The following is a 24,710-nucleotide window of genomic DNA, read 5'->3' on the forward strand; positions in this document are numbered from 1 at the left end:
TAGCGGGATGTATGGAGTAATATGGCTATGAATTGATGTCAGCGAGATTACCAGGAAAGTATATAACGAGCAAGATTCCAACCTCGACTATTTGTGATTATGCTATCTAATAAACTGCGGATGTACAGTGAGATACTATCTTGTATACACTCAGAACAGGCACTGGTTCTGAGTTGGGTGAACTAAGAGCTTATCCCAGGAAAGCTGCGAGGAGTGGTAGAGTATACATCAGTAACTCACGTACGGTTTGAGTCTTTCCAGCAACGTTGGTCTGACCCTCACCGACGGTGGTCGCTGATGGTGATACTGCGTCCCCAGTTCCGGATCCCGACCCTGAATCAGAGCCAGAGCCAGAGTCGGAACCACTTCCACCATCTCCACCACCACTACCCTTGTCTCCGCTGCCTGAACCACTTCCAGAGTCGCTGCCACTGCCGCTTCCACTATCGCCACCTGAGCCCCCACCGCTACCAGACTCATCATCCCCATCTTTGCCATCAGACCCAGAACCAGAGCCGCTACCACCATCGCCCTTTCCTCCTCCTCCTCCTCCGCCTCCTCCACTCTTGTCACTGCTAGCAACCCTGATATTCGCATTTTCAATTGTAAGTTCAACTGGCTCCTCTCCACACTCTTGAATCATACGAATCTTCTGGTTCTTGGCTGACTCGAAGGGATCACTTTCGATATCCTGCGAATCGTCGCCATCACCCTTGGAAATAAGCTCTTTATCGTAGACAGTGTTCTCATCGACCAACATCTTGAGGCGAGATCCAGTCTTACCATCCTTCGAGTTGACAGTACCGATTCTGTCTACTTTGACGGAAAGAAGAACGCGGATGTATTCACCGGCAGGAATCTTGTCAACCTCGCCGCCAGTAGGCGCGATCTCGCAGTTTGCTTTGCCGTTTGGTGGGGGTTTGAGAAGTCTAGATTCGGTCAGCATGAGTTATGTGTCGAGAGCTGTAGTTGATAATACTTACACGACTTGTTCACCATCAGAAGCTTCCTTGAACTCGGCATAGTCACCAAGCTTGGTGTCTTCTTCCAAATCAACGGGAACCTCGTATGCCTCTTCTGTTGGGGCTGGTTTCGACCCGGTAACCGTGGTGAAGCCGTCTTTACCAGTGGCAGCAGGGGCAGACGCCTTGGGGGGTTTATCGTCGGATCCTGTTGAGATGGTATCTGGGTCAGAGTCTGTATCCTGCGTCTTTTGGGGCTCATCTGCAAGGTCTGTCGTCTCGGGGCTATCATTATCACCACCAGCCGCAGATGGCTCATCACTATCGGTCTCGGTAGGGGAGTCATTGCCAGTCTCAGAGGGGGTCTCAGGTTGGTTTTGATCGCTATCCGTTTTTAAAGGTACAGAGGGCGACGTTAACGGGCTGTCCGTACCTGAATTATCGTCATCGTCGTCATCCGTGACATCTGAAGCAGCGCTTGTAGGCTCTGCATCGGTAGCGCTTGGTTCGTCATCGCCTCCAGTCAGAGTTGGTCCTATAAGTTCGGCTCTGGTATTTGATGGTTGCTCTTCTGATCCTGAGTCAGCTGTGGGCTCATCTGGAATCTCAGTCATTGAATCACCAGGTGTCACGGTGGGCAAAAGAGCCGGTGGCGGATCAGAGGCCTCGGGAGTAGATACTGGGTCATCTTGGCCAGTTTCTGTTGGTCCGGGTGTAGCCTCTTCCGACGCGGAGTTCAGAGCATCACTTGGAACAATATCGGGGTCACTGTTGGTTGCGATAGGTTCCTCACCATTTGTATCTGTAGGTTCTGGGCCGTCTGTGGGAGACGGTTCGACGTCGGCATCTGTGGGCTCTGCATCTGTGGGAGATGGCTCGGTATCGGCATCTGTAGGTTCAGGGTCATCGGTGGCACTGGGCTGTTCATCATCGGAAGGTTCTGAGGGCTCCGTTGGAGGGTCGACCGGAGCGGATTCTTCGGCTGGGGCTCGGGCGCCGTCACCGGAGGAGGGCTCCGGGTCAGGAATGGGATCGGCTGTTGGTTCATCCCCACTACCGTTATCTCCACCGCCTGTGAAGGATGTTAACAAGCGCTCCTCCCACAAAGAATAAAGGACAGGCTTGGCATCGTAAAACCTAAACATAGCGACGACAATGCTAACTAACTTACCTCCATCTGACGGTGCCGATGGCTCAGGAACAGGGATATCTGCCCCTCCCGTTTCGGTAGGAGGGTCTGCTACAGTAGCTACAGCATCTTCGTCTGCCGAAGGCGCATCGGTTTGGCCTAGACCTCTCTCGATGAGGAGACCTATGACAAGGCTCTTCAATAAACGCATACTGACAAGCAAAAGGTTGTTTGTAAAGGTAATGGAGAATAGAAAAGGTGAGTTGAATGTATGTCACACAAGTTAATAACATGGAGATCTTCAATCTTATACATCGCAGACAGTTGTTTGTCTTTTAGCATCTAGAACTTCTTTGGTGGGTATTTTCATGCGTAGGCATTCAGCCATCCAGCCACGACCCAACACTAGTGGTAGGAGCTGAAAAATAACCATTCCCTTTACCCAATACATTCTGATGCATATCAGCCTTATGGAGCTTCTGACAAAGCCTAATTCGAACAAGCCAGACGAATTTGGGATAGTTTTAGCGAGTAAACGACGCCATCTAGCAAGTATCTCCGTCCTCAAGGCATTCTTTCACCATAGCTCACCAGGTATTGGGGCTGAGGTCAATCGCCGCAACTAGACATTTGTATTGTTTTAAAGCTATGTTTTACCTTGAGCTAGGGTGAGCTTGATCATTCCCGGAAAGCTCATCTGCCGACGCTGGAGGGGGGCTGGGTGATGCCCAAAAGAAGGCTAGAGCAAGCCACACAAGTCAATAGACTGAATCTCTAAATACAAGGTTAAACAGGCCTCCGGGCAGCAACCTTTAGCGGATGAGCCTCAGTGTTGTAAACAAACAAGTTAGTTCCGTCATCTCCACCCAAAACGTCCCATTCGCCCTTGCTTTCTGTCTGGATCAACCATTGGTACTTGAGTGTCTCAGCAAGCATGAAGCTAGCCATGATGCCCCCTCGAGGTCCGTCGCCAGACGGAGAGAGCACGTTATTCACGCTCGCAAATCCATCACCGACACGCATGGTCCTGTTCTGGGCTAGAGTGTATGCCCAAGCTACGTCGCGCCAGTACTGAGACTTGGTATGCTGGTAGGCGTAGTACCAACTCTCCACCGCCTCTGGGGCTTGGCCACCTGCGAAAAGACCATCAGGAATAAAAAAGCCTGCGCGTGAATACAACTCTGTTTGGTTGCTATTCTCAGGTTGCGACAAGAGATCTGTGTCCCAACTGTACAGTGTCGGGCCAATGCCTGATGCGGTGTATCGGTAGCCGTTAGCGCAATACTCGCTGAACGAGAGGCCATAGTCTAGCCAGTCAGGGCGATCCATGGCTGAGCTTCCCAAAATGAATGAACCTCCAATGAAGCATGCGAGGAATTCAGTGTAATTGACCTGTTCTTTGCCTGCGAATGTCGTCACCATTGTCAAGTCTGGTCGTGAAGAGGGATGCGAGATCAGATGTTTGATGGTTGAGTCAGCAGCTTTGGTAAATCGTTCTCCGTAGTGACCAAAACGTTCGGGATCGTAGACAAACATCTTGATAAGATACTCATAAGCCGAATCATTCCCGGATGTCCATCCGCCGTAATTATCCAGAATCTCTCCCGTCTCGATGCTGAAGTTTCCACCTGTGAGTCCAGGCCACACTTCTGAAGATGGCGAGAGCCAGTACTCTTCAGCGCGATTGGCAAGTTCTCCATATTGAGGGTCTCCAGTCAGATCAGAGAGATGTTGCCACTCAAGAACAAGAGAACCCATGACAGCTAAGCTTGTGGTTCGCATTCCATCTTCGGTCAGACTGCTATCGCTGGAAGTCCTGTTCTCAATAAAAATGTCGTTCATGGGAATTCCAGTAGGCGTATCAAAGGCAAACTTGAGAGTATCGGCCAGCGTTGTAGCTTGCGCAAGCAGTGAATCGATCTTCTTCTCTTCAATCTTGAGATGGTTGAACGGCCCCTTTAGCAAATCGTATGCACCGAGCAAACCACCAAGATAGCGGATATTGGTTTCAAAAAGGCTGACAGAACTAGGCTCCGGGGTATTTGTCTTGGTGAAATTGATAGTGGGAATGAAATCAAGAATTGTATCAACGATATCAGTTTGCTCCATTAGAATGGCAGTGTCGAGACCGTCAACAGCTGTGACACCCCACCCATTGCGGTCGTCTGTGTAGTTGCTGTACTTGGGTCGCAGAGAGTCATGGGGAAAGGCATGTGTATAGTAGCCGTTCCATGCAAAGCGGAACATCTCAATAATCTCATCTGCGCGCTTATTCTGATCTGGTTCAAAGCCGGTGTAGTCATAGTCACGTCCACGTTGTTCCGGGTAGCGAAGGTTTCTATCAGATTTTAAGTTTTTCTGAGAGGCAGATACAACGAGTGGTAGCGCTAGGCTATAAAACAAAGAAGTCAACAGCATAGTGGCTATAAGAAGAGCAATAAAACAAATAATAACCAAGCCTACTCAGAGCAAATAGAAAGCAATACACATCGTAATATATATCCATACAAGACGGAGGTAGTAAGTATTTTTGCAAGACACATGAAAGGCTAAGATAACAAAAGTCCCTGTCATTTCGTATTTAAAGGTACATTTCGGTCGATCAAGCAATAAGGTTCCGCAGGGTGTAAAAGACGTAGCTAGAGTTTGATGAGTTCATGCGCAAAAAATGCCCAGGAGCTAACTAGATCGACAGGAGATATTACAAGGGGTCGGTGCTGCACTCAAAAATTCCGCAGATCTTGTAACATCGGTAGTTGAAAAACCCAATCAAGCTTCCACTAAAACGCCCGCAATTTCGGTATTTCGGTACGTCGGAAGCTTGTCACGATCGTTGCAACAGGAAAAAAACAGGGACCACAACAATTGGCTGTTTCAACGCAAACGTTGACGTTAGTTTGAGGGCGGGCGTAAAGAAACGGTATGACTGGAGATGGTATGTTGGAAGATGAACAGAGTTTGAATACAAAACAAGCTATAGATTAGTCTAGGATTCTATCTCTAATCATCATATCAAAGTACCAGCATATGTTCTCTATGACTGCGGAGATAATCAAACACTAGTCATATAAGAACGCAAGTCGTTTGCCTCCATGAACTCCTTCCAGGTCGTCAACTTGAGTCCGGGTAGCTATCGCAATCACATTAGAACCTTCCATTTCCTGAGCTCTGGATGATTCTTACCTGGTTGGCCTGGAGAAACTCAGGTCTTTCATAAATCATTCCAAAATCTCGGAATATGAGGAGCTGCTCAGTAAAGTCCAAAGCGGTCACGTCACCCATTTTCTTCTTGAGGATGCCTTGAAATTCATCCGAGGACATCTCGTTGTAGCGGATGTCGATGTTGTATGCTGCAAAGCGTCAGTCCGTAATTCTTCAGACAAGAACTGCGTTACGTACCTTCGGCCATAGATCGGATCTTTTCCCCTTCCGAAATTGCTTCAGAGTAAAAGGCGATGGTTTTTTCAAGGCATTGATCGGGATGATCGAGAATGTACTGTACCAACTTCCCTGTGTCGGAGATGGCGACATTCGGGAGATTATTAGTCTCGGGCAAGACAAAAGATCTCAAATACGTTCCATCCGCTTGCTATTCAGCTTGGTTAGAAATGGGCTCATAGTTGAAAATGTTTACATACCTTGATGGGGAGATAAGTGCCTGGCTGAGTAAGACAGTTCTCGAAGTAGTTAGGGAAAAGCACAGAAGTGGTCTTCTTCCACAACTCAGGTTTCTCCTCCCGAATGTACTTAGAGACAGCAGCCTTGCTCTGCCAGTGATAGACATGTGGATAAACTCCATCCGAGATCTTGTTGGCGTCGGGGAGGTCTGCCCAAATAAGCTGTTCAAGATGCGGTAGTTCAGCAGCGATATCCATGATAGACCTGCCCTGGGATTCTTCTTTGGCACCAGACATGTGCTGCCAAAAGTCTGTCATGGCGAAGATAACATGAGCATCGCGAAACGCGACCTCGAGACTTTTTGGGTCATCAACATCAGCATTTTGGACTTGAATACCGAGTTTCGAGAGCTCCTGTGCTTTTGGAGAAGAGGTGTTGCGAGTCAAGCCGCGAACGATGTAACGATCTGGATATTGGGCAAGCAGCCTTGCGACAGAGCCTCCCTGTCATAAGGGAGAGTGAGTTAGTATCGTGACCAAGGATAGAAGAAATTTGAGCCGAAGGGTTTACCTGTTGACCGGTTGCTCCAATGATAACAACTATCTTCTTTTGTGGAGTTTCCTGAGCCATGATGGAATTTTGGACGTAAGATGGAGGTTCTATTTATAGAGTTTAGATGAATGTTTCGAAGTGTGTAGGTGGTTGGAAACAAAAGATAGATAAATACAACTTGTTGAATATTTATATATCTGCAAAATCTTGTTGAACAAGCTACGATTCCTCATTCTGTGGGTCTTATTAAAGATCGTAGATTTGTCTATCGTACAGTCATGATAGAGACATTTCCCGCTGATTCAGCGGGTCGATCACCACTTTTCTTAAACACGTATCCATCCTCAAAGGTCCACAAGTATCGAAGCTCGGTCTTTCCAAAGTGCCGTAGAGCGACAATTAGAACACAATCAGTTAAAGACAACTTCCCATATGCTATTCAATTGTCCGGCAATGAATCATTTTCACAATCTTCTTATACTAGGCTCGAATTGGGAACAGTGTTCAGCTGCCGAACTTTGACTTACGTCACAGCAAATACTGACTCGATTTCCGACTAACCTGTATTAATAAGCGGAAAATTCAGAAACAAATATGCGAGGGTTCAGTTGCATCCTACAACGAACCCGCAAAAGTAGCCGATAAACAGGTTTCTACAGGCCTAACTACCTAGGTACCTATGCAACGACAATGCCGAAATCCATGAGAGGTCGAAAGCCGAAATCATGTGACTCTTGTCGCAAGAAAAAGGTAAAGTCACTATCCTTTCCTGAAAGCGGGATGTCTAGTCTTTGTCTTGGGACAGTTTTATCACCTGGTTTGGTGTTTTTCTATTGTTCTGAACTTATTTGGATCTCTTAGATTCAATGTGATAGGGCTGTACCTCGGTGCGATTACTGCAAGCATCATAATCTGTGTTGCTCATATAAGGAAGCTGCCAAAGCAAGAGGTGCAGCGTCAAGGTAAATAATTTTGTCATAATTCCTTCATTTTGTAATAATTATCTCCAACAGTCATCAACATGGCACTTTTATTCCCTGGTGGTCATATTTGATGCAAGTGTTTTGGTATTGATCGTTGAGGAGTAACCGAATTGATAGATCTGCGAATCTCTCACCGCTAAGCACCCAATTGTCTGGGCCAGAACCTTACCAAGACGCGTTTGGTAGTTCAAATTCGGATTGTGAGTTTTATTCTTATTCCTGCCGCTGATTATAGTCATTTCTTGTACTTACGCCTACTTCCAGTCCCAGACAGGTCTGATGTACCGTGTCATCATTCTTATCTAGAAGGTCTTCAACTCTTGAACGGTCTTCCGTTCTTCAGTAATGTTGGTCAAGATTGGATACAGCTTGCGACTGGGTCAACCCTCACAAACAGATTTCTCCCACGTTATCAACATAACTCGCCGTGTAGTCCTCAGTCTTCATCCCCAAGAGACAGCCTACGCCCTGCAACAATTAATGAAGTAAAAGAATTTGCTATCGGCTTTGCTTCATCTGCACAGTTCCTTGTCTTTCCAACCTTTAGCCTCCATCGTTTTCTCTCCGCAACATTACCTCTTGCATTTAGAGATGGTCTTGGTCCTGTAGACAGGCGCAGTGGTGCCACTAGTGCTAGAGCCTGTGTACGGGCCATGCTGTTGATGAGCGACGTTTTCAGTCATAATACTGCAGAGACTGGTGGGCCTGTGCCGTCGGACCATGTAAGAGAGATAGAGGGATCATTGCCAGTGCTATTGCGAGAGATGACAACAGATGGGTTCGAAGCGTTGACCATGCTGGTGAGTACATTCACATACAACCCTTACAGCTTGACCACGACCATCGTACTGACCTTGGAGTAGATTATCTACAAATATTTCATCGGAGACCTTCATTCAGCATCATTCCTGATCTCAATCGCAGCCCGGATGATCTTCAAGCTCGGCGCCCACATCCCACCTCCAATTACAGAACCATACGACAAGATAAACACCAGTCACCACATACGTGACCTTTTCTGGGTCTGTTACTGCATGGACAAAGATCTATGCCACAGAATTGCTCAGCCACCTGCCATAAACGATGATCATTGCGATCTACTCCTCCCCCCAAACTATGCCGAAATGCAAAATTCCAACATCCTCAGCCTTAGCCAAATTTCCCCATATAATCCCGCAACTGTACCGCTCTACCCATGGGATATCCGGTTGTCCATCATAAAATCTCGAATTCACGATGATCTTTATTCAATGAGCGCGCTGAGACAGTCTGAAGCCGAGATCTTGAGACGAATCCGATATTTAGATGAAGAATTGGAGGTTTGGCGTCTTACTTTACCTCTGGATCATCGGCCGACACTTTCTTTCTTGGACAAGACACCAGTGGACGCGCACACGAATACGCAGGCGATAATGCTTCGTCTATCATATCATCACTGTGTCATTTCAATCCATAAAGCTCGATGCAGGATGTTCAACCCCGCTGCTGGTCTGGTCGGAGATGGCCATGAGGCGAACTTGCAATTGTTGGTAGACGCTTCCAAGTCGATCTTGACATATCTGGAGAAGGCTTTGCCAGTTGTAGCTCATGAATGCTTTTGGTACGTCTGTCTTTAATTGTCTCAAGCTTTTGACTCCTTAATTAAACACTGACAATGATCAAGGATAATTCTCTTCTATCCCATGACAGCCATCTTTACAGTTTTTTCCATCACACTCGTCAACACCCAAGCAAATTTAGTTGACAGCAACTTGACCCTTCTGCAAGATTTCACAAGATTGATTCGACAGATTTCTATTAGAAGACTGACTGTCGCAGAGGTTTCTCACTTGGCGTTTATCGAAGACCTTGTAGCGGAAATGAGCAGATTGATGGTTGCTGCAGGTCAGAAAGAGGGGTATCCACTGTGATCTTGGGTGACAAAGTACTAATCGTCAGCTACCTGCATCAGAACCCAAAGCATAAACGATATAGACTCTTTAGAGCCTCAAACTAAAGTCCGATAACATTCAAAATGATCTACGGTGTTTAGCTATATCCGAAATGTGATCGTGTCCATTACTATTCAGCTGAGAAATCTCAAACTATATCCGTTTGGAAGTCCGTGTTAAGTCCCTCGCAGCGGACAAGTACAATTGTCCGGGACACAATCACGTATAATAGCCAATCAACAGTCAGACTCTCCCTTACAATCTAACTTGAGTTGGCCAAATATGCACCGTCAGCATTTCAGAGGATCGTGTTGTTCATATTGAGTTGAATTGCTTACTTTGTGCATAGTATCAATTCGAGTTGGTTGGAACTTCTGTAAATGCCTCTTGAGATATAAGTTGGGTCAACTCCCACCCGAAATACAAGATGAATACTGCCCATCATCATCTGTTCATATACAATCTACATTATACCTTCATCGACCTATATCTCGCTTGCGAAGCAAGACTACAACGACTCTAACCAATATTACCATATCTTCAACATGGAATTTCCCAATACTCCTTTTATCGGCGGTGCAGCTGATATCCCTGTCAACTCTCCCTCCCCCATCATGTCCTTTACACCCGTTACCCTCCCAGCTCAGGACCGGAGAGTCCCTCTCGACATCAAGATCACAGCTCCAGCAACAGGTTCAAACCTCCCTGTCATTCTCCTTTCCCATGGCCATGGCCCAAGCAACTACCTCTCATCGCTCAAGGGATATGGACCCATCGTCGACTGGTGGGCTAGCCATGGTTTTGTGGTCATTCAACCAACCCACCTTAGCTCCAGACAGCTAGGCTATCAGCTCTCTGGGGAGAATATCAGGGAACTCTTTATGGATGAGCGGGTGAAGGATATGCATCGCATCCTTGACAGCCTCGACACTATTGAGGAAACCGTTTCTTTTATCAAGGGCCGTCTTGATAGAGACAAGATTGTTGTCGCTGGCCACTCCCTTGGCTCTTTGACAGCTAACATCCTTCTCGGCGCTGTCAACACTGACCCTCGCGACGGCGAAAAGATGCAACTCGCTGACTCTCGCATCAAAGCTGGTTTCATCATGGGTGCCCTTGGCAATGGAACCACCGATCTTTCCCAAGCAGGTTCCACCATGATGCCCTTTTACAACATCGATTTCTCCAACATGAAGAAACCTTGCCTTGTAGCATGGGGTGACTCGGATGTGAGCCCTCACTTGACATCTCGTGGCGCAGACTGGCACGCCGACCCATACACAGAGTCACCCAGTCCTAAGGCTTCCTTTGAGATCAAGGGTGGGAAGCATGGTTTCGGTGGTGTGAGCGGCTGGGATGCGCTGGAGTGCCAGGATGAGAGTGCTGAGAGGCTTGCCACTGTTCAAAGGTTGAGCTGGGCATTTTTCCGAAGCCAGTTGTACCCTGGCGATGATTCCTGGGAGAACGCAAAGAAGGCTATTGGGCAACATGCGGATATTGGAAAGATTGAAGAGAAGTAGTGGATAGCATTTTGCGATATAATGGTGGTTTAGTTAGATGACAATATTGAATTCTAGTTAATTGACGGTCGATCATTACGCCATGTTGACTATTGAGGAGCAATGAGCATATTGTTGATCAAACTTAAATATCGATGAAATAATGCCTAAGGGCCTGATCGGCAAGCCTAAGATAGAAATTAGGAATTAGGAAAAAGATATATTAGTCAGAGGCTATTTTACTTATACTTAAGTTAATAAGAAATTTAATATATTTTAATATTAAGCTATAACTTAAGAAAATAGAAAAAAAAGACCTACTTTTTACTTCTTTTAATAGCCTAAATAGCCTTTATTAGCTAGATCTTAGTAAGATATATTTGCCCCTTAAGATAGCTAGAGATAATAGCCTAATTAAGCCTAATAAAATAAGGAATAGCTTAATAGAGCCTAATTAGGCAAAATGGTTACTTTTATATAGGTTATACACTATAGCTTAGGAAGAAATGCCCCCCTGAGCTATATCCCGGGCTTGCCAATCAGGCCCTAAGTCATGTTCTAACAAGGCCTGCTCATTACCGCTCCATTTGCTCCTGCATGAGGGGATGGGCATCGTTCTCCTGATGCATAGCCTGACGTTTCATACTCTCCAAGATGATTTCCTTCACATTTGGCTCACGTACTGTAGTGGTAAAGAATAGTGAATACACTGCTGTGAAGTCCCAAGGACGAAGTCTCTTCCACATAAGCCGCATGGCAGTAGGGCCCAGCGGGATGAAGTTTGGGAAAGCATAGTGAAAGAAAAAGACTTGGTGATTCTCGTTATGATGGGCGCGGTTAAGACCGGACTTGTGAGTAGTTAGTACTTGCTTCTTCATATTTACAAAGGTTTAGTTACCAGGGAAATTCCAATAGTATCACCAGTGAACTAGTATATCCGGTCAGTAATTTGCCTTGTAGTTGTTTGAGGGTACTAACAATATTATTATTCCAATGCAAAACCGAGCTGCCAGGGAAGTGGCCTCCAAGCTTGACCATAGTCACTCCTGGAAGGATATTCTGAGTCTCGCCATCAAAAAACACTCTTCGGTGCTCAGTGTCCTGACGGTTTAGCCACTCCTGGTCCTCGGCAGCAAGGCATACAGGACAGTCAAATTCCTTAGCCCATTCCAGGTGAGAACTGTAGAAGTGAGGATGAGAAATTGCAATAGCCTTGAGGCCACCATGGGACTTGATGAACTCGATTGTCTCTTCATCCAGCAGGCTGATACAGTCCCAAAGGACATTGCCGTGTTCGGTCTTGATGAAGACCGCACGTTGGCCAATGGCAATCTGAGGCTTCGAGAAGATTGACCAGACGCGACCGTCGTGCTCGTCTTGTTTGAACTCGTTTCTGTGGTTGGCTTTGAGCTTTTCAATAGTGGTCCAAGATTGTCCCGATGGTGGTACGAATTGTCGGGGCTCCTGTTTCGCATCAGCCACTTTTCTTTTTTGTCTCTCCGGGCTTCAAGGCCACATGGATCATAAGGAGGTGAATATACACATTACACATGCGGCATGTTGATGGTCTTTCGTCGAAAGGAATGCCAAACTGCGTTCCGCAAGTCACACAGAGAGCCAAGTTCTTGGATGTGGCCATGATAGTCTTCTGGCTTGATTGATGATGATAGGCAGGTTTTAAGATCTGAAGGTGTGTTGGTGATGGTATATGAAACGAGGTGTTTAGACAGGAAGTTGGTCTCTTTTTATGTTCACAGACCAATCTCCATGACATAGCTCAACCCACGATCCGAATACTACTCTACTCCACGTTGCCAATACCTTTGCAATGATTTCAAACCCAACGTGGCGTTTTGATCTACCAATCCTTCTTTGGTAGTGGCTCTTTGAGTTTCAGGAATTATTACTCAGCGGGAAATAGAGTCGTACAATCGAGATAGGCGGGGAGTTGTCTCCACAAGATCGACCGACGTTGAACTAAACTAAACATCTTGATAAAAGGCCGAAAGGGCGACGGGGTTTAGCGGTGGAACATGAGCCTATTACAACTGCTTACTGGAATCAATTCAATACACCGTCGGCGCATCATTCACTGCGAACACCGAGGGACGGTCTAAAGAATGTGCATGCTGACCCAACATCTAAGAGCATCGCCGATCTTTATCGGTCACATTTGGATTGTTCTTGGAATCTCCGTCGGGGTGAAACGAAATGCCAATTGATTCGGTGTTTACTTGAAGTGGTCAGAATGCTGCGCTTGGCAACCTCGCAGCCAGTTTTAAGCAATCAGAAACCCTGATCCTATATCTGACGTAAGACAGAGACGCCAGGAATGAGCCAAACAGATCATGTCTCAAGGTTATCGCGCCCGTAGAAGGTGGCGACGAGATAAGCTTATCCAGATCTGCTTTTATAAGAGGGAGTAATGCTGCTACAGTCGACCTAGTTTACATGCCTTCGTCCTTCTATCATTTATTTTGTCACTAAACTATCATGAGCAAGACCAAGCAACTTAGCTTCCCAGGTTTCACTTCCCTGTCAAACAGAGTGTTTGTCCGCGAAGGCCAAGATCTCGAAGGCAATCAACCGATCCCTCGACACCCACATGCGGTTGTCGTGTATGGCTGGGGCGACGCACCCCCAAAGCACGTCGCCAAATTCACTGACGGATATCGCAAACTCTACCCGAGCGCAAAACAAATTGCCATCCTCTCACCCATCAGTCAAGGCTTTTTTGATCATGTTTCCAAAAGAACAGAGGACATGATGCCTGTGGTCAATGAGCTATTCCCAAACGACAGAGCCGATTCATCTGACCTGATACTACTCCATTGTTTGTCAAATTCCGGCGTCGTCAATTATTCATGCACATTAAATGCATACAGAGAGGCTCACAATGCGCCGATGCCTCATGTCTTGACGGTGTACGACTCGACGCCTGGGCAGACTGAGCCAACATGGTCGAACCTCAAACGATGGTCGAATGCCATGGCCATGGGCCCAGCAGCTAAGCTTCCCTGGCCTTTCGTTATCACGCAATCGTTCTGTCTTGTATTCTTCATATTTATACACCTATTCGACTTTGTAGCCGGTAGGGAATCATCCCCCAAGTTCTGCGAAAGACTGTTCTTTGATGAGAAATGGGAGAGTAAGAATAGCACGAGGTTGTTCCTGTATGGGAAAGAAGACATTTTGATCCCGGCTGAGCATATAGAAGAGTATATTGCCAATGGAAGGAAGGTGGGGTATAAAACGGAGAGTCAGATCTTCGAAAGTGGCCACGTTGATCACATGAGGAAGAGTCCGGAGAAGTACTGGGAAACGATTGACAGCGCTTGGAAACGAGCCATGACTGAGCACTAGGTAGCTACTGGTACGAGAGCTATCACACACCTCTGCTATCAATCCACTTCAGATTCTTACTGTGCTATATAGGAGGTCTACTGTTCGAATGAAAGCCAAGATCATATGCCGCAAAGCGTGTCCAGCGATCATTGTCTCGTCGTTGAAAGATGCGAGTGTAGAGCCATGAGCAGGTGATAACAAGAAATGTGAGGACAGCCGTTATAGTGATATAAACTTTCCAGTTGGTGTCCCCTTGAAACTCAAAGAGGTTTGTGGTCCATAAAGTCTGACCTCGATTAGAATCTGACTTCTCAACAGCATATCGATCACTTACAGCGACTAAAGTGGAAGGCAGAAATAACAATGTCAGTATTGCAATACCCTTGAGTGTTCTGCTGTCATTGGCCTGTAGTCCGGCAATGGCTAAATTGACTCTGCTGTCTTTCTGGGCTATCAAACTCGATGACTGAGGATAAACAGTCATGTTAGTTGAACAACTTGCAACAATCTGAGCTCCAGGAATAATTCTTACCGCAGTGATCTGACTGGAAAGTCTTTGCTTTAGTTCAGACACGCGATCCGACAAAGGAGTCAACCGCTCCAGAATCGCCCCGAAACTACCATTCAGTTCTGAGCCTTGGCGAGGGGACAAAGAGGTCATTCCAAGACCTTTCCGCAAATCTTCCGCCTCATTGATTATATCCAAGCAACGATTTCCAAATCTAGAGGCGTATGCCATGACGGTGCTGCTGTGGCATAGCTCAAGATTAGTTGCGTGGAGTTGATGAAGAAAACTCTCGACAGTCGACATTGACTGAACTTCATGCGATTGAATTGAACCTGCTCTCCAATCTGGATGCGTCATGTTTGTCACTGTCTCTATTATGGCGACCTGGTTCCATACCTTCTCAATCCAGGTTGTCCATCTGTCATATCGATTCTCGTACACAATTGACAAGAAATACAGAGGATGGACCCTCAACAGGTCTACGTTGGCTATGCATCGTGATCGAATATCTTTGGCATCATTTGGTTGGGTTGCGCTCATAAACACAAAGCAGTCAAGAGATACAAGGTGTATTCTCATGGAACAAATGAGCGAGTTGCTGTTTTTTGGAGATCGAAAGACGATGTTTATCAAGGGTTTAGCAAGTCATCCTATGTTCATTCTGGCTCATCTAGGAAACCATGTCTTCATACTTACTTATATGCGTAGGGGTTGTATCATCCTCATCGTACTGAAGGTAGGTTGAGATGAATGGTAGCCAAGTAGTGAAGAGCCTGTTTGATTGAGACCGATTGAACCTGGCTACATCAACAATATAGTCTAAGCTATTCTTGTGAAGTTGTAAAGCACGCCGAGCCGTGGTAGGGTCTCCAAAGGTAGTTCTACGTAAAAGTCAATAAACGGGGATGAAGCTCTGTATCAAGATTCCTTACACCAAAATGAATTTGCGGCATTCACCCGACAAACCATTCTCCTTATCAGTTGTATCCCAGAAAGTTTCCTATATGCAGAGTCCAGATATTTAGACAAGGTTTCCAGACCAACTAGGCGTATTACCAACCAAAGCAGCAAGTCGAGGTTTAAGATTTGTCTCATCATATCCTTCGTCTTGGAAGCCTAATACGTTCATATCCCAGATCTGAACGGCGGTCTTCTGGGTAGTAAAAATACCATTTTGTATTTTTACTTCATTGAGTGGGTGCATATCCCTGCGATACATCTGTTCCAGTTGAAACGACATTGCAGATGCAAATGGCGTTGATTGTCCCTATGTAAATGATGGTTGTAGTTTGTAGGGGCCCTTTATGAAGAAGGAGAAAATGGAAAGCGTTCAAGAATTAACGAAAGCAAGTATTTAACAGTCTTGATGAAAGCAAAGGCTGAGTCATTTCACAATACATGTACATGTCATGCCAACACAGCCGTTTTTTGAAGCAGCCACTAACGTGGGGGACTCGCGATTAGTGGATTGATTGGTGGTTTACTACAGCAGCTGATACAATTGATGCAGTGGTTGCATATTGGGCCTTGCGGCTGGAAAGGCGCAGCACAACAACCTAGGCTCCATTTTCACGTATAAAGAAACAACAATCATTAATCTTGGATATTCATTTGGACGTTGAATGCCACCCTGTGAGATGGAGCATAAGAGACGGGATTAGCAGGTTAGTTTATACTCCTTAGACTATAGCTCTTAGACGACTTTACTACTACCCACTGGGATGGGTGTTCAGATGGTGGGTAGCTATGGAACTCCGGAACGTCTGGTAGATTATTATTAGGCTCAACGATCTTAGTGTCAGAGTCAATTAGTTGTGATATTGTCACGCCTTGGGTATAGCGACACGGTGATAAGCTTGACAGACAAACCTGAGGAGGGATAATAGATAGCCAAGGAAAATAAAATACACACAGATTGACCCGAGTACATACTCAACTTCCCAATCAAGTTGGATACAGAAATCTGTGGAGCCTAGCTATGTGGCACCATTGTCGGCACTGACAACAGGACCGCATCAATTGCCCCACTCACTAATTTCGTCTTTTATGCTTCTACCGGTCGATGTTTCTGACACGGTGATTGATGTCAGTTTCAACTCTTGTCATCGTAAATTAAACGTCACATATTAGGAGCATATGCCAGATAATTGAGAAATAAATATAAATAAATAATCCGATTCAATTCATGTGATATCATAACGCCGTAACAATCATGTGCTGTGCTAGTCTAAAATAAACAAAAATGTTTACAGATAGTAAATAACGCGACCCTCAAAGAGCCTTCTGGCTGTTCGTGAAACAGCACAGCTGGCAATCTCATCATCGCCCTTCTTCTCCACAAGCACGGGGATCGTTCCCTTGCCGTGCTCGATCAGAACTTGTCTCTCGTTGGACATATTCTCTCGCTGGTCCTCCTGCGACACAGGTGATGGCGTTCGCTCAGGTGTAGGGGGTCCTTCAACCATGGCCGATAGCTCTGCAGCGATGGTGCCCTGGATGCTCACTGCTGAGCCAAGGCAGACGGCGCCGGTGAGTTGGAAACTGGGGTGGGGAAGACCCATCGAGTAAGACAGGACGAAGATATCGGGGGTCTTGCCATCGGGGGATCGCTTTGGTGGTGAGAGAATAGCGATCTTGGGAGTACCGCGTGTTAGACCAGCAACCTTTGTGCTTGTCGCAAGTCCCATTGCCACGGCAGCTTGGCATCGGATGGTCTCAACAAGAGCGTGCTTTGTCTCGGGGGCATCATCAGACTTGAGAAGCTCGGCGACAGATGCAGCGCTGACCATGACGAAGGGGTTGGCAGCGTCAATCAAAGTGGCACGAATCTTGAAGGGGGCAACGTTGGGCAATAGAGCTGAGGGATCAACCTCGAGCCAGTCTTGCTTCTGGCCTGTGGGGAACAAGCAGCCGACCATGCTACCGGCGGGATCGACAAAGGCGCACTTCACTTCACTGCCAGAGGTCTTGACACCGGGAATGAAGAAGTCACCATCCTCCTTAAAGTCGCCGTTTCGGTCTAGCTCGACAGTCTCGACGATGATTCTGCTGGTGTTTGTGTTGAAGATCCTGACATCAATCTTGGTTTGTCCTGGTTGAGGAGTAACAAGACGCTCTTGAACAGCAAAGGGACCGACACCAGAGCTCATGTTTCCACAGTTGCCGGAAAAGTCGACGGACTCTTTACCAACAGCGACTTGGACAAAGGTAAAGTTGACATCAGCATCCTCACGCTCTGAAGGCGCGATAACAGCAACCTTTGAAGTTGTTGATGAACCACCACCAACGCCGTCGACCTGCTTAGCATCGTTGTTTCGTGATCCGAGAGCTGAGATCAGGTGTGGAGCCCACTCGGATTCCTTCTCGGGAAGGTCTTTGCGGTGGATGAAGAGACCCTTTGATGTACCTGCGCGCATGAGCACGCAAGAGAGGGCATGTCGAGTGGGACAGAGCTCTTCAGCCTGGGGTTGAACTTGGATAGCCATTGTGATTGTCGTATAGCGTAGTTGGGTATCGAGTCAAGCCAAGTAGTTACAGTATAGTGTTGTTGGGTGTTGATGTATAATTATATGAAGCAAAACAAATAAACACCATATACATTAATCGACAAAGATACGAATGACTGAAAAGAAAACAAGAGTTAAATAAATCTTGGTTCCGAAACAAGTTCGCCATTTGTCGGGCTTGGTACTGTCAACGAGCATTGGCAGTGGATGAATGACATGGTTCTTACTCTCGGAGTGTCATGCCCCGGGAAGGGATGGGAGAAACTGTGGATATGCTATGCAATGCCGTGGGATAAACCCGGTGCCAAGTTCCCGTTATTTTGTTGATGCTACACTGTCGTGATGGAATCTCAGTCCCGCGGGAAGGGAAAGCAGGAGACGGGAACTCGGCAAAAGTGGCGAAAAGCGGTTAGCTTATCGACCCATGTATTGAAACTCTCCAGAATTGGAGCCGTTGAATCCGAAAATCGGGTCCTCCATGAAGGCAGCATCTTGATTGGACGGCCAATATGTCTGCTGTTGCTGTTGCCATGAATTCCCATTCTCCATTTCGGCAGCTGTTGCCGGGACCGACACATTTGGAGTCATGAGGCCAGGATTCATTCCCGTGGGAAAGTTATTTGCGGGGAAATAGACAGGTTGCTGTTGTTGCTGGTGGAGATAATGTTCTCCATCAGCAGCTTGCTGCGCCATTTTTGGAGGTTGCTGCTGCTGTTGATGCTGGAATTGGGCATGGGGGTGCGGATACGGTCCGACTTGATTCGGGTTTGCTCCGTATGCGGTTGGTTCGTTGTTGAAGTCGCTTTGTTGATTATCGCGGAGGAAACTCTGGATGATGCCATCGATGTTGATCCAGTCTGATCCGGGTGATGGTACAGCGCTATTGGGACTCAATTCGACAGTGTGCATTTCCTGACTTGAAGGTGTGCCATTGTTATTGCGAGGATTCGCGTTATTAGGTAGACCTTCATAGTTGTTGGGTTGGTTCGCGATACGCTGCTGTTGTTGCTGTGGCTGTTGATCCCGCGTTCGTGTGGCTGGTTCAGCTTCCAGTGCGTCATCGGGAATGTCCTCTACCACAACACCATACTTGCTCATGAGCCTGTGGATGATAACCGCAGCCTTTTGAACGGCCGAATTGGTCTCTTGGTTTTCTTTAAACACGGCGAGACATGTCATGAGATTAACATAAGCCGTGGAGCCCTTTCCGTTCTTCGCGGCGATACGACAGTGGATTGTAGCAGCCACATATGTTGCATAAGAGATGAGGTACGGCGCACGACGGACGGAAAAGGCGCGGTGGTAGGCGCGTAGAAGAGTGCAGATGCTGGATGCCGCAGCTGAGCATTTGATAACCGAGTCGACGGAGATAGAACGGAATGTGTTGTACAGGTGACCATCAGCAACAAAAGGTCGATGAAGAAGTATTACAAGGACATAATACATTGCACTAGATTATCAGTCAGGTATTGTTAGACATCAGCCGCGGGAAGTAAACTTACTGAAGACTCAAAACATGAGGCGGAGGAACTTCAGCACCAGGCTGGCTCGCCGCTTCAGGCTTCAGATGATCAGGCAGTCCATCCTGCCATTCACGTAGCTTACGTTGCAGCTTGTCCAGCATGGTAGATAGCTCGCCTGGGTTCTGGTCTGTCGTTCGCACGGTGTAGATGCAGCTCATGATGTCGCTCATTACGATAGACAGCTTGCACAAAGCAGTAAATGTTGAGATGCTGTAAGCCGGTGAACCTGAGTAGTCGTTCTTGGACGTCGAGTAGGCAAAAGGTTGCCAGAATTCCAGCTCTGAGTATGTGTCGACGAACTTGATAGGAACCATGGCGTCTGCTTCTTTGAGAGTCACTGGACGCCCTTGGTACAGACTTTGGATCTTGTCGACCACTGCGATGAGTTAGCATTAATGACTGTACTGAGGGGAATAAGAACATACCGAAAGCCCCCCAAAACACTCGCCGACGTATCTCGAGGTCCTCATCTGAAAAGATATGCGAGTTTGTCAAGTCCACATGGAGTCCAAGATCGATGAGCATGCGAAACGCAAGCCCAGCGTACAACCATGCAGCACTTCTCTCATCACCAAGTGCAAACAACGAATTGGTCATGACAAGCAGCGCCTGGATAGTAGTGATGTCGCTCCTGTCGAGCGAACCGCCCAACAGCTCACGTACCCTCTCACGATACCTCCATCCGGCGGTACGCACATCGTTTCGGTCCTTACGAACCTCGAGGCGCGGGCTGAACTTTGATGAACCAAAGTAGATGGCGTTGAGTAAAAGCTTGGAAAAGTAGGGTCCACCACAGGCCATGTCCCGCATAAAGGCCGGTCGATAGGTAATCAAGAACGAGTGGTGCTGTCGGTTCCAGTGGAGCGAGAGGAGATGCATTCCCAAGTCAGGATCGACGCCGTCAAAGTCGAGCTGGCCCTTGCTGTAGTGAATGTCCTCCAATTGGCCTGAGTCAAGCATTGCAGGTTAGTTTATCTCTTCACTATCTCGAGTATAGAGGGAGGTACCCACGTTGCTTGGCCGCCTCTGCGATAAGACCACGTTCTACCCAGTGGTCCGGCATTCGCGGATTGCCCTCCTGCTCTACAGGCCGCTCTTGGTCTTGGGCATTATCTTCAAACAGCGCACTGGTGCGGCCGTGATAACTGGATTCGCCATTTGCTAGGACAAGAAGACGGGCGACACCTGGATCCATGGGTCTTGAGGAAGAGTCTGGGGCAGGCTCATCCCAGGATTGTTGTCGAGGAGCAGTTGCAGGCTTTGTGTCACCACCATTACTGCTACTACCCCTACCGCGGGTGCCATCATGACTCTTTCTTCTTGGTTGCTGACTACTACGTTCATCTGGTACTGCGGCTGCTTCACTTTCACCAGTCACTGACGAGGCTGAGGCTGGTGCTGCCACCTCGTTGGACTGTCGGACTACCCCGCTAGCGCTGGCACTTGGAGAGACAGTCCGAGCCTTGACGCTGACGCTACGGTTCTTGCTCTTGAGACGCTGATGTCTCTGCCGTCCTTCCGCTTTATTGACGTCGGGAACAGGTTCGTAGACGCAGTCTTTTTCGTATGTCTGACAATTGATGCATGACGGGCGTTGACCGTTACATTTGATCTATGGTTGGTTGAGTTAGTCCCGCGGGAATGCATCAGTTGCATGTGAGGGGATGATATAGGTAGCCTGACAAGCATGGGCAAACATGGGGAAGAACAAGAGGAGGGGAAGGGAAGGGGAAGATGGGGTAATGGATGATTAGTAAGGTACCTTTCTTTTGCGGCAAAAAGTGCATGCTTCAGTTGCACGCCTGCGGACGCGGGTAGAAGAAGGCTGAGCGTCTGGCATACTATGTATGGTTGATCTTTGATCGGGCAGTTTTGCTTGGTGGGAAGAGGGAAAAAAAGAGGGAGAAAGCAGCCACGGGAAGAGACGGGAAGAAGCAAAGATGAAGGCTCGTTCCTGTTTTGCGCCCATTTCATCGGTTCCACTATTGATCCGCGGCTCTGTTTACGGTTAAGCGCGGGATAATCCTCTGTTATCTCCGTCTTCTTCGGTCTGTCTCTCCAACTATTCCGTAGTGTTATTCTATCGAAGCCTTACCCGTCCGTAAGCTTCCGTTGATTCCCTCCCCCATGGGATGAAACCAGTAATTAATTCAACTAATAATTAATTAGTGGATCAGGAATTCGTTATCTTTTGAGGCTCAAACTATTACACTCGGACGTTGCATGAACCAGACGCGCTTCGTTAAATAAACGGCTTTATTTACCTCGTCCATTCCCCCGCCTACTTTTTATTAGTTCCCTTTTTTTCTTGTGACCGTAATCTGTTTTTGGCCAGGATCTATTATTGTGCATTGCATATTCCCCTCACCACCTTCATTCACTTCTTCAGCCTCACACAACCAAAATGGACGCCGTACAACAACCCGTTGCTCAGCAATTGCCCAAGCAATTGTCTGCACCAAAGGTCACACCTCAGCAAAAGAAGAAGATTACACCAGGTATCTCTCTCGCTGCTGGTGCTGTCGCTGGTGGTATTGAAGCCACCATCACATACCCTTTTGAGTGGGCAAAGACTGTTGCTCAATTGGGCGCAAAGCAACCTGGCGTCAAGGCATCGCGATCGCCTTTTTCCGTCATTGGAACCACTATTCGATCTGATGGAGTTCGCGCCATCTACACTGGATGCTCTTCCTTGATTGCTGTACGTTGTCGCAATATCCCTGTGCTACTCAATTGTGTCTAATTTATTTGACAGGGAACTGCTGCCAAGGCTGGTGTTCGTTTCTTGACTTTTGACACAGTCAAAGCTCAATTGGCCGACTCAAATGGAAAGCTCACCCCAGGAAAGAATATCCTTGGTGGTATGATTGCTGGTGCTGTCGAGAGTGTGACTGTCGTTACACCCACTGAGCGTATCAAGACTGCCCTGTAAGAAGCCCTGGCACTGTCCGTGACAAAACAAATACTAATAAATCTCAGAATTGATGATGCGCGATCAGGAACAAAGCGTCTCAATGGCGGTTTCCACGCTCTTCGCACAATTGCCGCTGAGCGAGGTGTCCGTGAGATCTACCGTGGTCTTACTTCCACAACCCTCAAGCAATCCGCCACATCTGGTGTGCGAATGGGTTCTTACAACATCCTTAAGGAGCTTGTCGGCCCTGATGCTAAGAACCCTTTCATCACTTTCGGAATTGGTGCCGTCGCTGGTGTCATCACCGTTTACGCGACACAACCTTTTGACACCATCAAGACGAGATCGCAATCTGCCAAGGGTGTCTCTATGGGCGAGGCCTTCCAAGCTGTCATCCGCGATGGAGGCGTGAGAGCTTTCTGGAGTGGAAGCACCATGCGATTGGGACGACTGATTCTGAGCGGTGGTATTGTTTTCACAGCTTATGAGAACATTGCCGCGCTTCTGATGGGTGGCAAATAAATGAGACAAGCGCATTTAATGAGAGAGGTAAAAGAGAGGGTAGCATTGGATGATATCACAGCATTTTAGGGTGTTCCGGTGTTGGTTTCATTTCCTTAAAAGGGCATTGCATCAGTTTATATTGGATAGAATGAATTTACGCATTTCTCGAAATAATTACTGTGTAACCGGTATCTTCATATGATAAGTTGAGAATAAGACGTGCAATTTATTGGTAACACCATGGAGAATTGCCTCAGCAGTGTCAATGATGGTATCGCGTTTTGTGATTTGATAATTTCAACACCAAAAACAAATTCACACGATACTTATGCTCATTTCCAATATTTGGAGGTGTGCTTCTGTTGTTGCGATGGTTTCATCTCGTATCATGCCGTCGAGTTAAACTATTTCAAGCTCACGTGTGTATCAACAAGACAGTTTAAAAGCAGAAACATTATAGGTCTTTTAAAATATAAATCTATATTCCATCAATTACAGTTAAATCATAGGAAATGTTACGTGTCAGTATCTCTTTGCAATTATGTGCTTCAAAATTAAATCTTCATTGTTTAATTACGTGTCAAGTTACCCTGCATTCAAAAATGGGGACAGCTTCACGCGTGGTGACAGTGCATTTGCGATCGGCGTTACCCATAAAAAACGGTAAAATAAAGATATAACCTTGTAGTTAAGCTTCTTTGCCAATACCTTCCCCCACAATATTGTCGATGCCATGAACTGATCGGCACTGTCACAGCATTGGCAAAAGCTTTGTTCTTCAGTTGCCCTTGGCATTCATCTTGGTATTTCGAGATCACTTAAAGATGAAATGATAGACACAATTGCAATCATCCCAATATTTCTCGTGATGGTCTTGTCCGCTAGTCTTTGGCTGTTGATCCAGATCATATCATCCAAGGTCACAGTCTCGCATGACTCGAGCTCAATACCTTGCCCTGCACTCGCCACACTCTTTTTGTTTTTTACCGCTGACTGATACCGACAGTCTGTCATGTGCCCAGACTGAGACTTCCCCCAGAACTCGGGCGTCCCCGCATTGGTATCGTCCCTCTTCGCCTAACAGAGAATACTGACCCGTGGAGTTACCACGTTCCCAGATCCAAGACCGGGGTAACGGGATCGGCGTTCGGAGTCGTATACCAGATACAGCACAAAACTTGACTCCAATTCCCTGTTTAAGCTTAATCTTCAGCTCCCGCGCTTCCCGTACGACATCGCTTACCATATCCCTCGTTTGTCCTCCCCAAAGCTGAGATAAATGCCCCCCAAAAACCGGGAAGGCCTTGGCATTCTGGTCCCGCGGGAATCCCCACGATGCAATGGTGACAATAGTTTGGTCTAGTCTCCCCAGCTTTGAGAGGTTTTCCCCGCAAACACAGTCTACTCGCACGATTCGAGGCCCTCGTAAGCTGGGTTCTCCGCGTCTTGGCAGTTAAGCTTAACCAAGCTAGTTCGAACCTTAACGGTGGGTGGGAAAAGGGCGAGAACTTGGTCGCACTGACGGAATTTTTCCTTTGCTTCTTCTCGGATATGTTCAGCCAAGGGTAGACTCTACTCTCCAAGCTTTCGCCAAGCTGTGTATATAAGCTGAGCATCCTCCTACCCCAGATTTTGAAACAGCAGATCTCACTCTCCAGACACTCAAGCAGCTTCTTCCTGGTCTCTGCATACTCTCTTATCTTCACAACTCTTCTGTCTATTCGGTTGCTTAACGC

At 47.1% G+C, this 24,710-nt stretch overlaps 10 protein-coding genes across 10 annotated transcripts; 3 read left to right on the plus strand and 7 right to left on the minus strand.

The window, feature by feature from the left end:
- Positions 1 to 190: 190 nt before the first annotated feature.
- FPOAC1_006344 (uncharacterized protein) lies at positions 191 to 2,302 on the minus strand (the record flags this gene model as incomplete). The annotated part of the gene is made up of 3 exons (XM_044850828.1): positions 191 to 929; positions 984 to 2,034; positions 2,134 to 2,302. 3 exons carry the CDS (start codon positions 2,300 to 2,302, stop codon positions 191 to 193), a joined length of 1,959 nt encoding a protein of 652 aa, XP_044709540.1.
- Positions 2,303 to 2,877: 575 nt separating this feature from the next.
- On the minus strand, positions 2,878 to 4,509 carry FPOAC1_006345 (uncharacterized protein; the record flags this gene model as incomplete). Its single annotated transcript, XM_044850829.1, has 1 exon — positions 2,878 to 4,509. The coding sequence occupies one exon, from the start codon at positions 4,507 to 4,509 to the stop codon at positions 2,878 to 2,880; it is 1,632 nt and encodes a 543-aa protein (XP_044709541.1).
- Positions 4,510 to 5,143: 634 nt separating this feature from the next.
- On the minus strand, positions 5,144 to 6,339 carry FPOAC1_006346 (uncharacterized protein; the record flags this gene model as incomplete). The annotated part of the gene is made up of 5 exons (XM_044850830.1): positions 5,144 to 5,221; positions 5,275 to 5,441; positions 5,491 to 5,680; positions 5,730 to 6,212; positions 6,280 to 6,339. 5 exons carry the CDS (start codon positions 6,337 to 6,339, stop codon positions 5,144 to 5,146), a joined length of 978 nt encoding a protein of 325 aa, XP_044709542.1.
- A 1,834-nt stretch (positions 6,340 to 8,173) lies between these two features.
- FPOAC1_006347 (uncharacterized protein) lies at positions 8,174 to 8,860 on the plus strand (the record flags this gene model as incomplete). The annotated part of the gene is made up of 1 exon (XM_044850831.1): positions 8,174 to 8,860. The coding sequence occupies one exon, from the start codon at positions 8,174 to 8,176 to the stop codon at positions 8,858 to 8,860; it is 687 nt and encodes a 228-aa protein (XP_044709543.1).
- An 860-nt stretch (positions 8,861 to 9,720) lies between these two features.
- On the plus strand, positions 9,721 to 10,695 carry FPOAC1_006348 (uncharacterized protein; the record flags this gene model as incomplete). Its single annotated transcript, XM_044850832.1, has 1 exon — positions 9,721 to 10,695. The coding sequence occupies one exon, from the start codon at positions 9,721 to 9,723 to the stop codon at positions 10,693 to 10,695; it is 975 nt and encodes a 324-aa protein (XP_044709544.1).
- A 554-nt stretch (positions 10,696 to 11,249) lies between these two features.
- On the minus strand, positions 11,250 to 13,281 carry FPOAC1_006349 (uncharacterized protein; the record flags this gene model as incomplete). The annotated part of the gene is made up of 4 exons (XM_044850833.1): positions 11,250 to 11,522; positions 11,573 to 11,602; positions 11,653 to 12,138; positions 13,219 to 13,281. The coding sequence occupies 4 exons, from the start codon at positions 13,279 to 13,281 to the stop codon at positions 11,250 to 11,252; spliced, it is 852 nt and encodes a 283-aa protein (XP_044709545.1).
- A 778-nt stretch (positions 13,282 to 14,059) lies between these two features.
- Positions 14,060 to 14,758, minus strand: FPOAC1_006350 (uncharacterized protein; the record flags this gene model as incomplete). The annotated part of the gene is made up of 4 exons (XM_044850834.1): positions 14,060 to 14,067; positions 14,119 to 14,305; positions 14,354 to 14,485; positions 14,552 to 14,758. The coding sequence occupies 4 exons, from the start codon at positions 14,756 to 14,758 to the stop codon at positions 14,060 to 14,062; spliced, it is 534 nt and encodes a 177-aa protein (XP_044709546.1).
- Positions 14,759 to 16,773: 2,015 nt separating this feature from the next.
- FPOAC1_006351 (uncharacterized protein) lies at positions 16,774 to 18,012 on the minus strand (the record flags this gene model as incomplete). Its single annotated transcript, XM_044850835.1, has 1 exon — positions 16,774 to 18,012. One exon carries the CDS (start codon positions 18,010 to 18,012, stop codon positions 16,774 to 16,776), a length of 1,239 nt encoding a protein of 412 aa, XP_044709547.1.
- A 435-nt stretch (positions 18,013 to 18,447) lies between these two features.
- On the minus strand, positions 18,448 to 21,396 carry FPOAC1_006352 (uncharacterized protein; the record flags this gene model as incomplete). The annotated part of the gene is made up of 5 exons (XM_044850836.1): positions 18,448 to 19,483; positions 19,536 to 19,932; positions 19,982 to 20,503; positions 20,568 to 21,168; positions 21,319 to 21,396. 5 exons carry the CDS (start codon positions 21,394 to 21,396, stop codon positions 18,448 to 18,450), a joined length of 2,634 nt encoding a protein of 877 aa, XP_044709548.1.
- Positions 21,397 to 21,960: 564 nt separating this feature from the next.
- FPOAC1_006353 (uncharacterized protein) lies at positions 21,961 to 22,992 on the plus strand (the record flags this gene model as incomplete). Its single annotated transcript, XM_044850837.1, has 3 exons — positions 21,961 to 22,257; positions 22,312 to 22,484; positions 22,536 to 22,992. 3 exons carry the CDS (start codon positions 21,961 to 21,963, stop codon positions 22,990 to 22,992), a joined length of 927 nt encoding a protein of 308 aa, XP_044709549.1.
- Positions 22,993 to 24,710: the final 1,718 nt, after the last annotated feature.

This window comes from Fusarium poae, chromosome 2 (genome assembly GCF_019609905.1).
Source record: "Fusarium poae strain DAOMC 252244 chromosome 2, whole genome shotgun sequence".
Lineage (NCBI taxonomy): Eukaryota > Fungi > Ascomycota > Sordariomycetes > Hypocreales > Nectriaceae > Fusarium > Fusarium poae.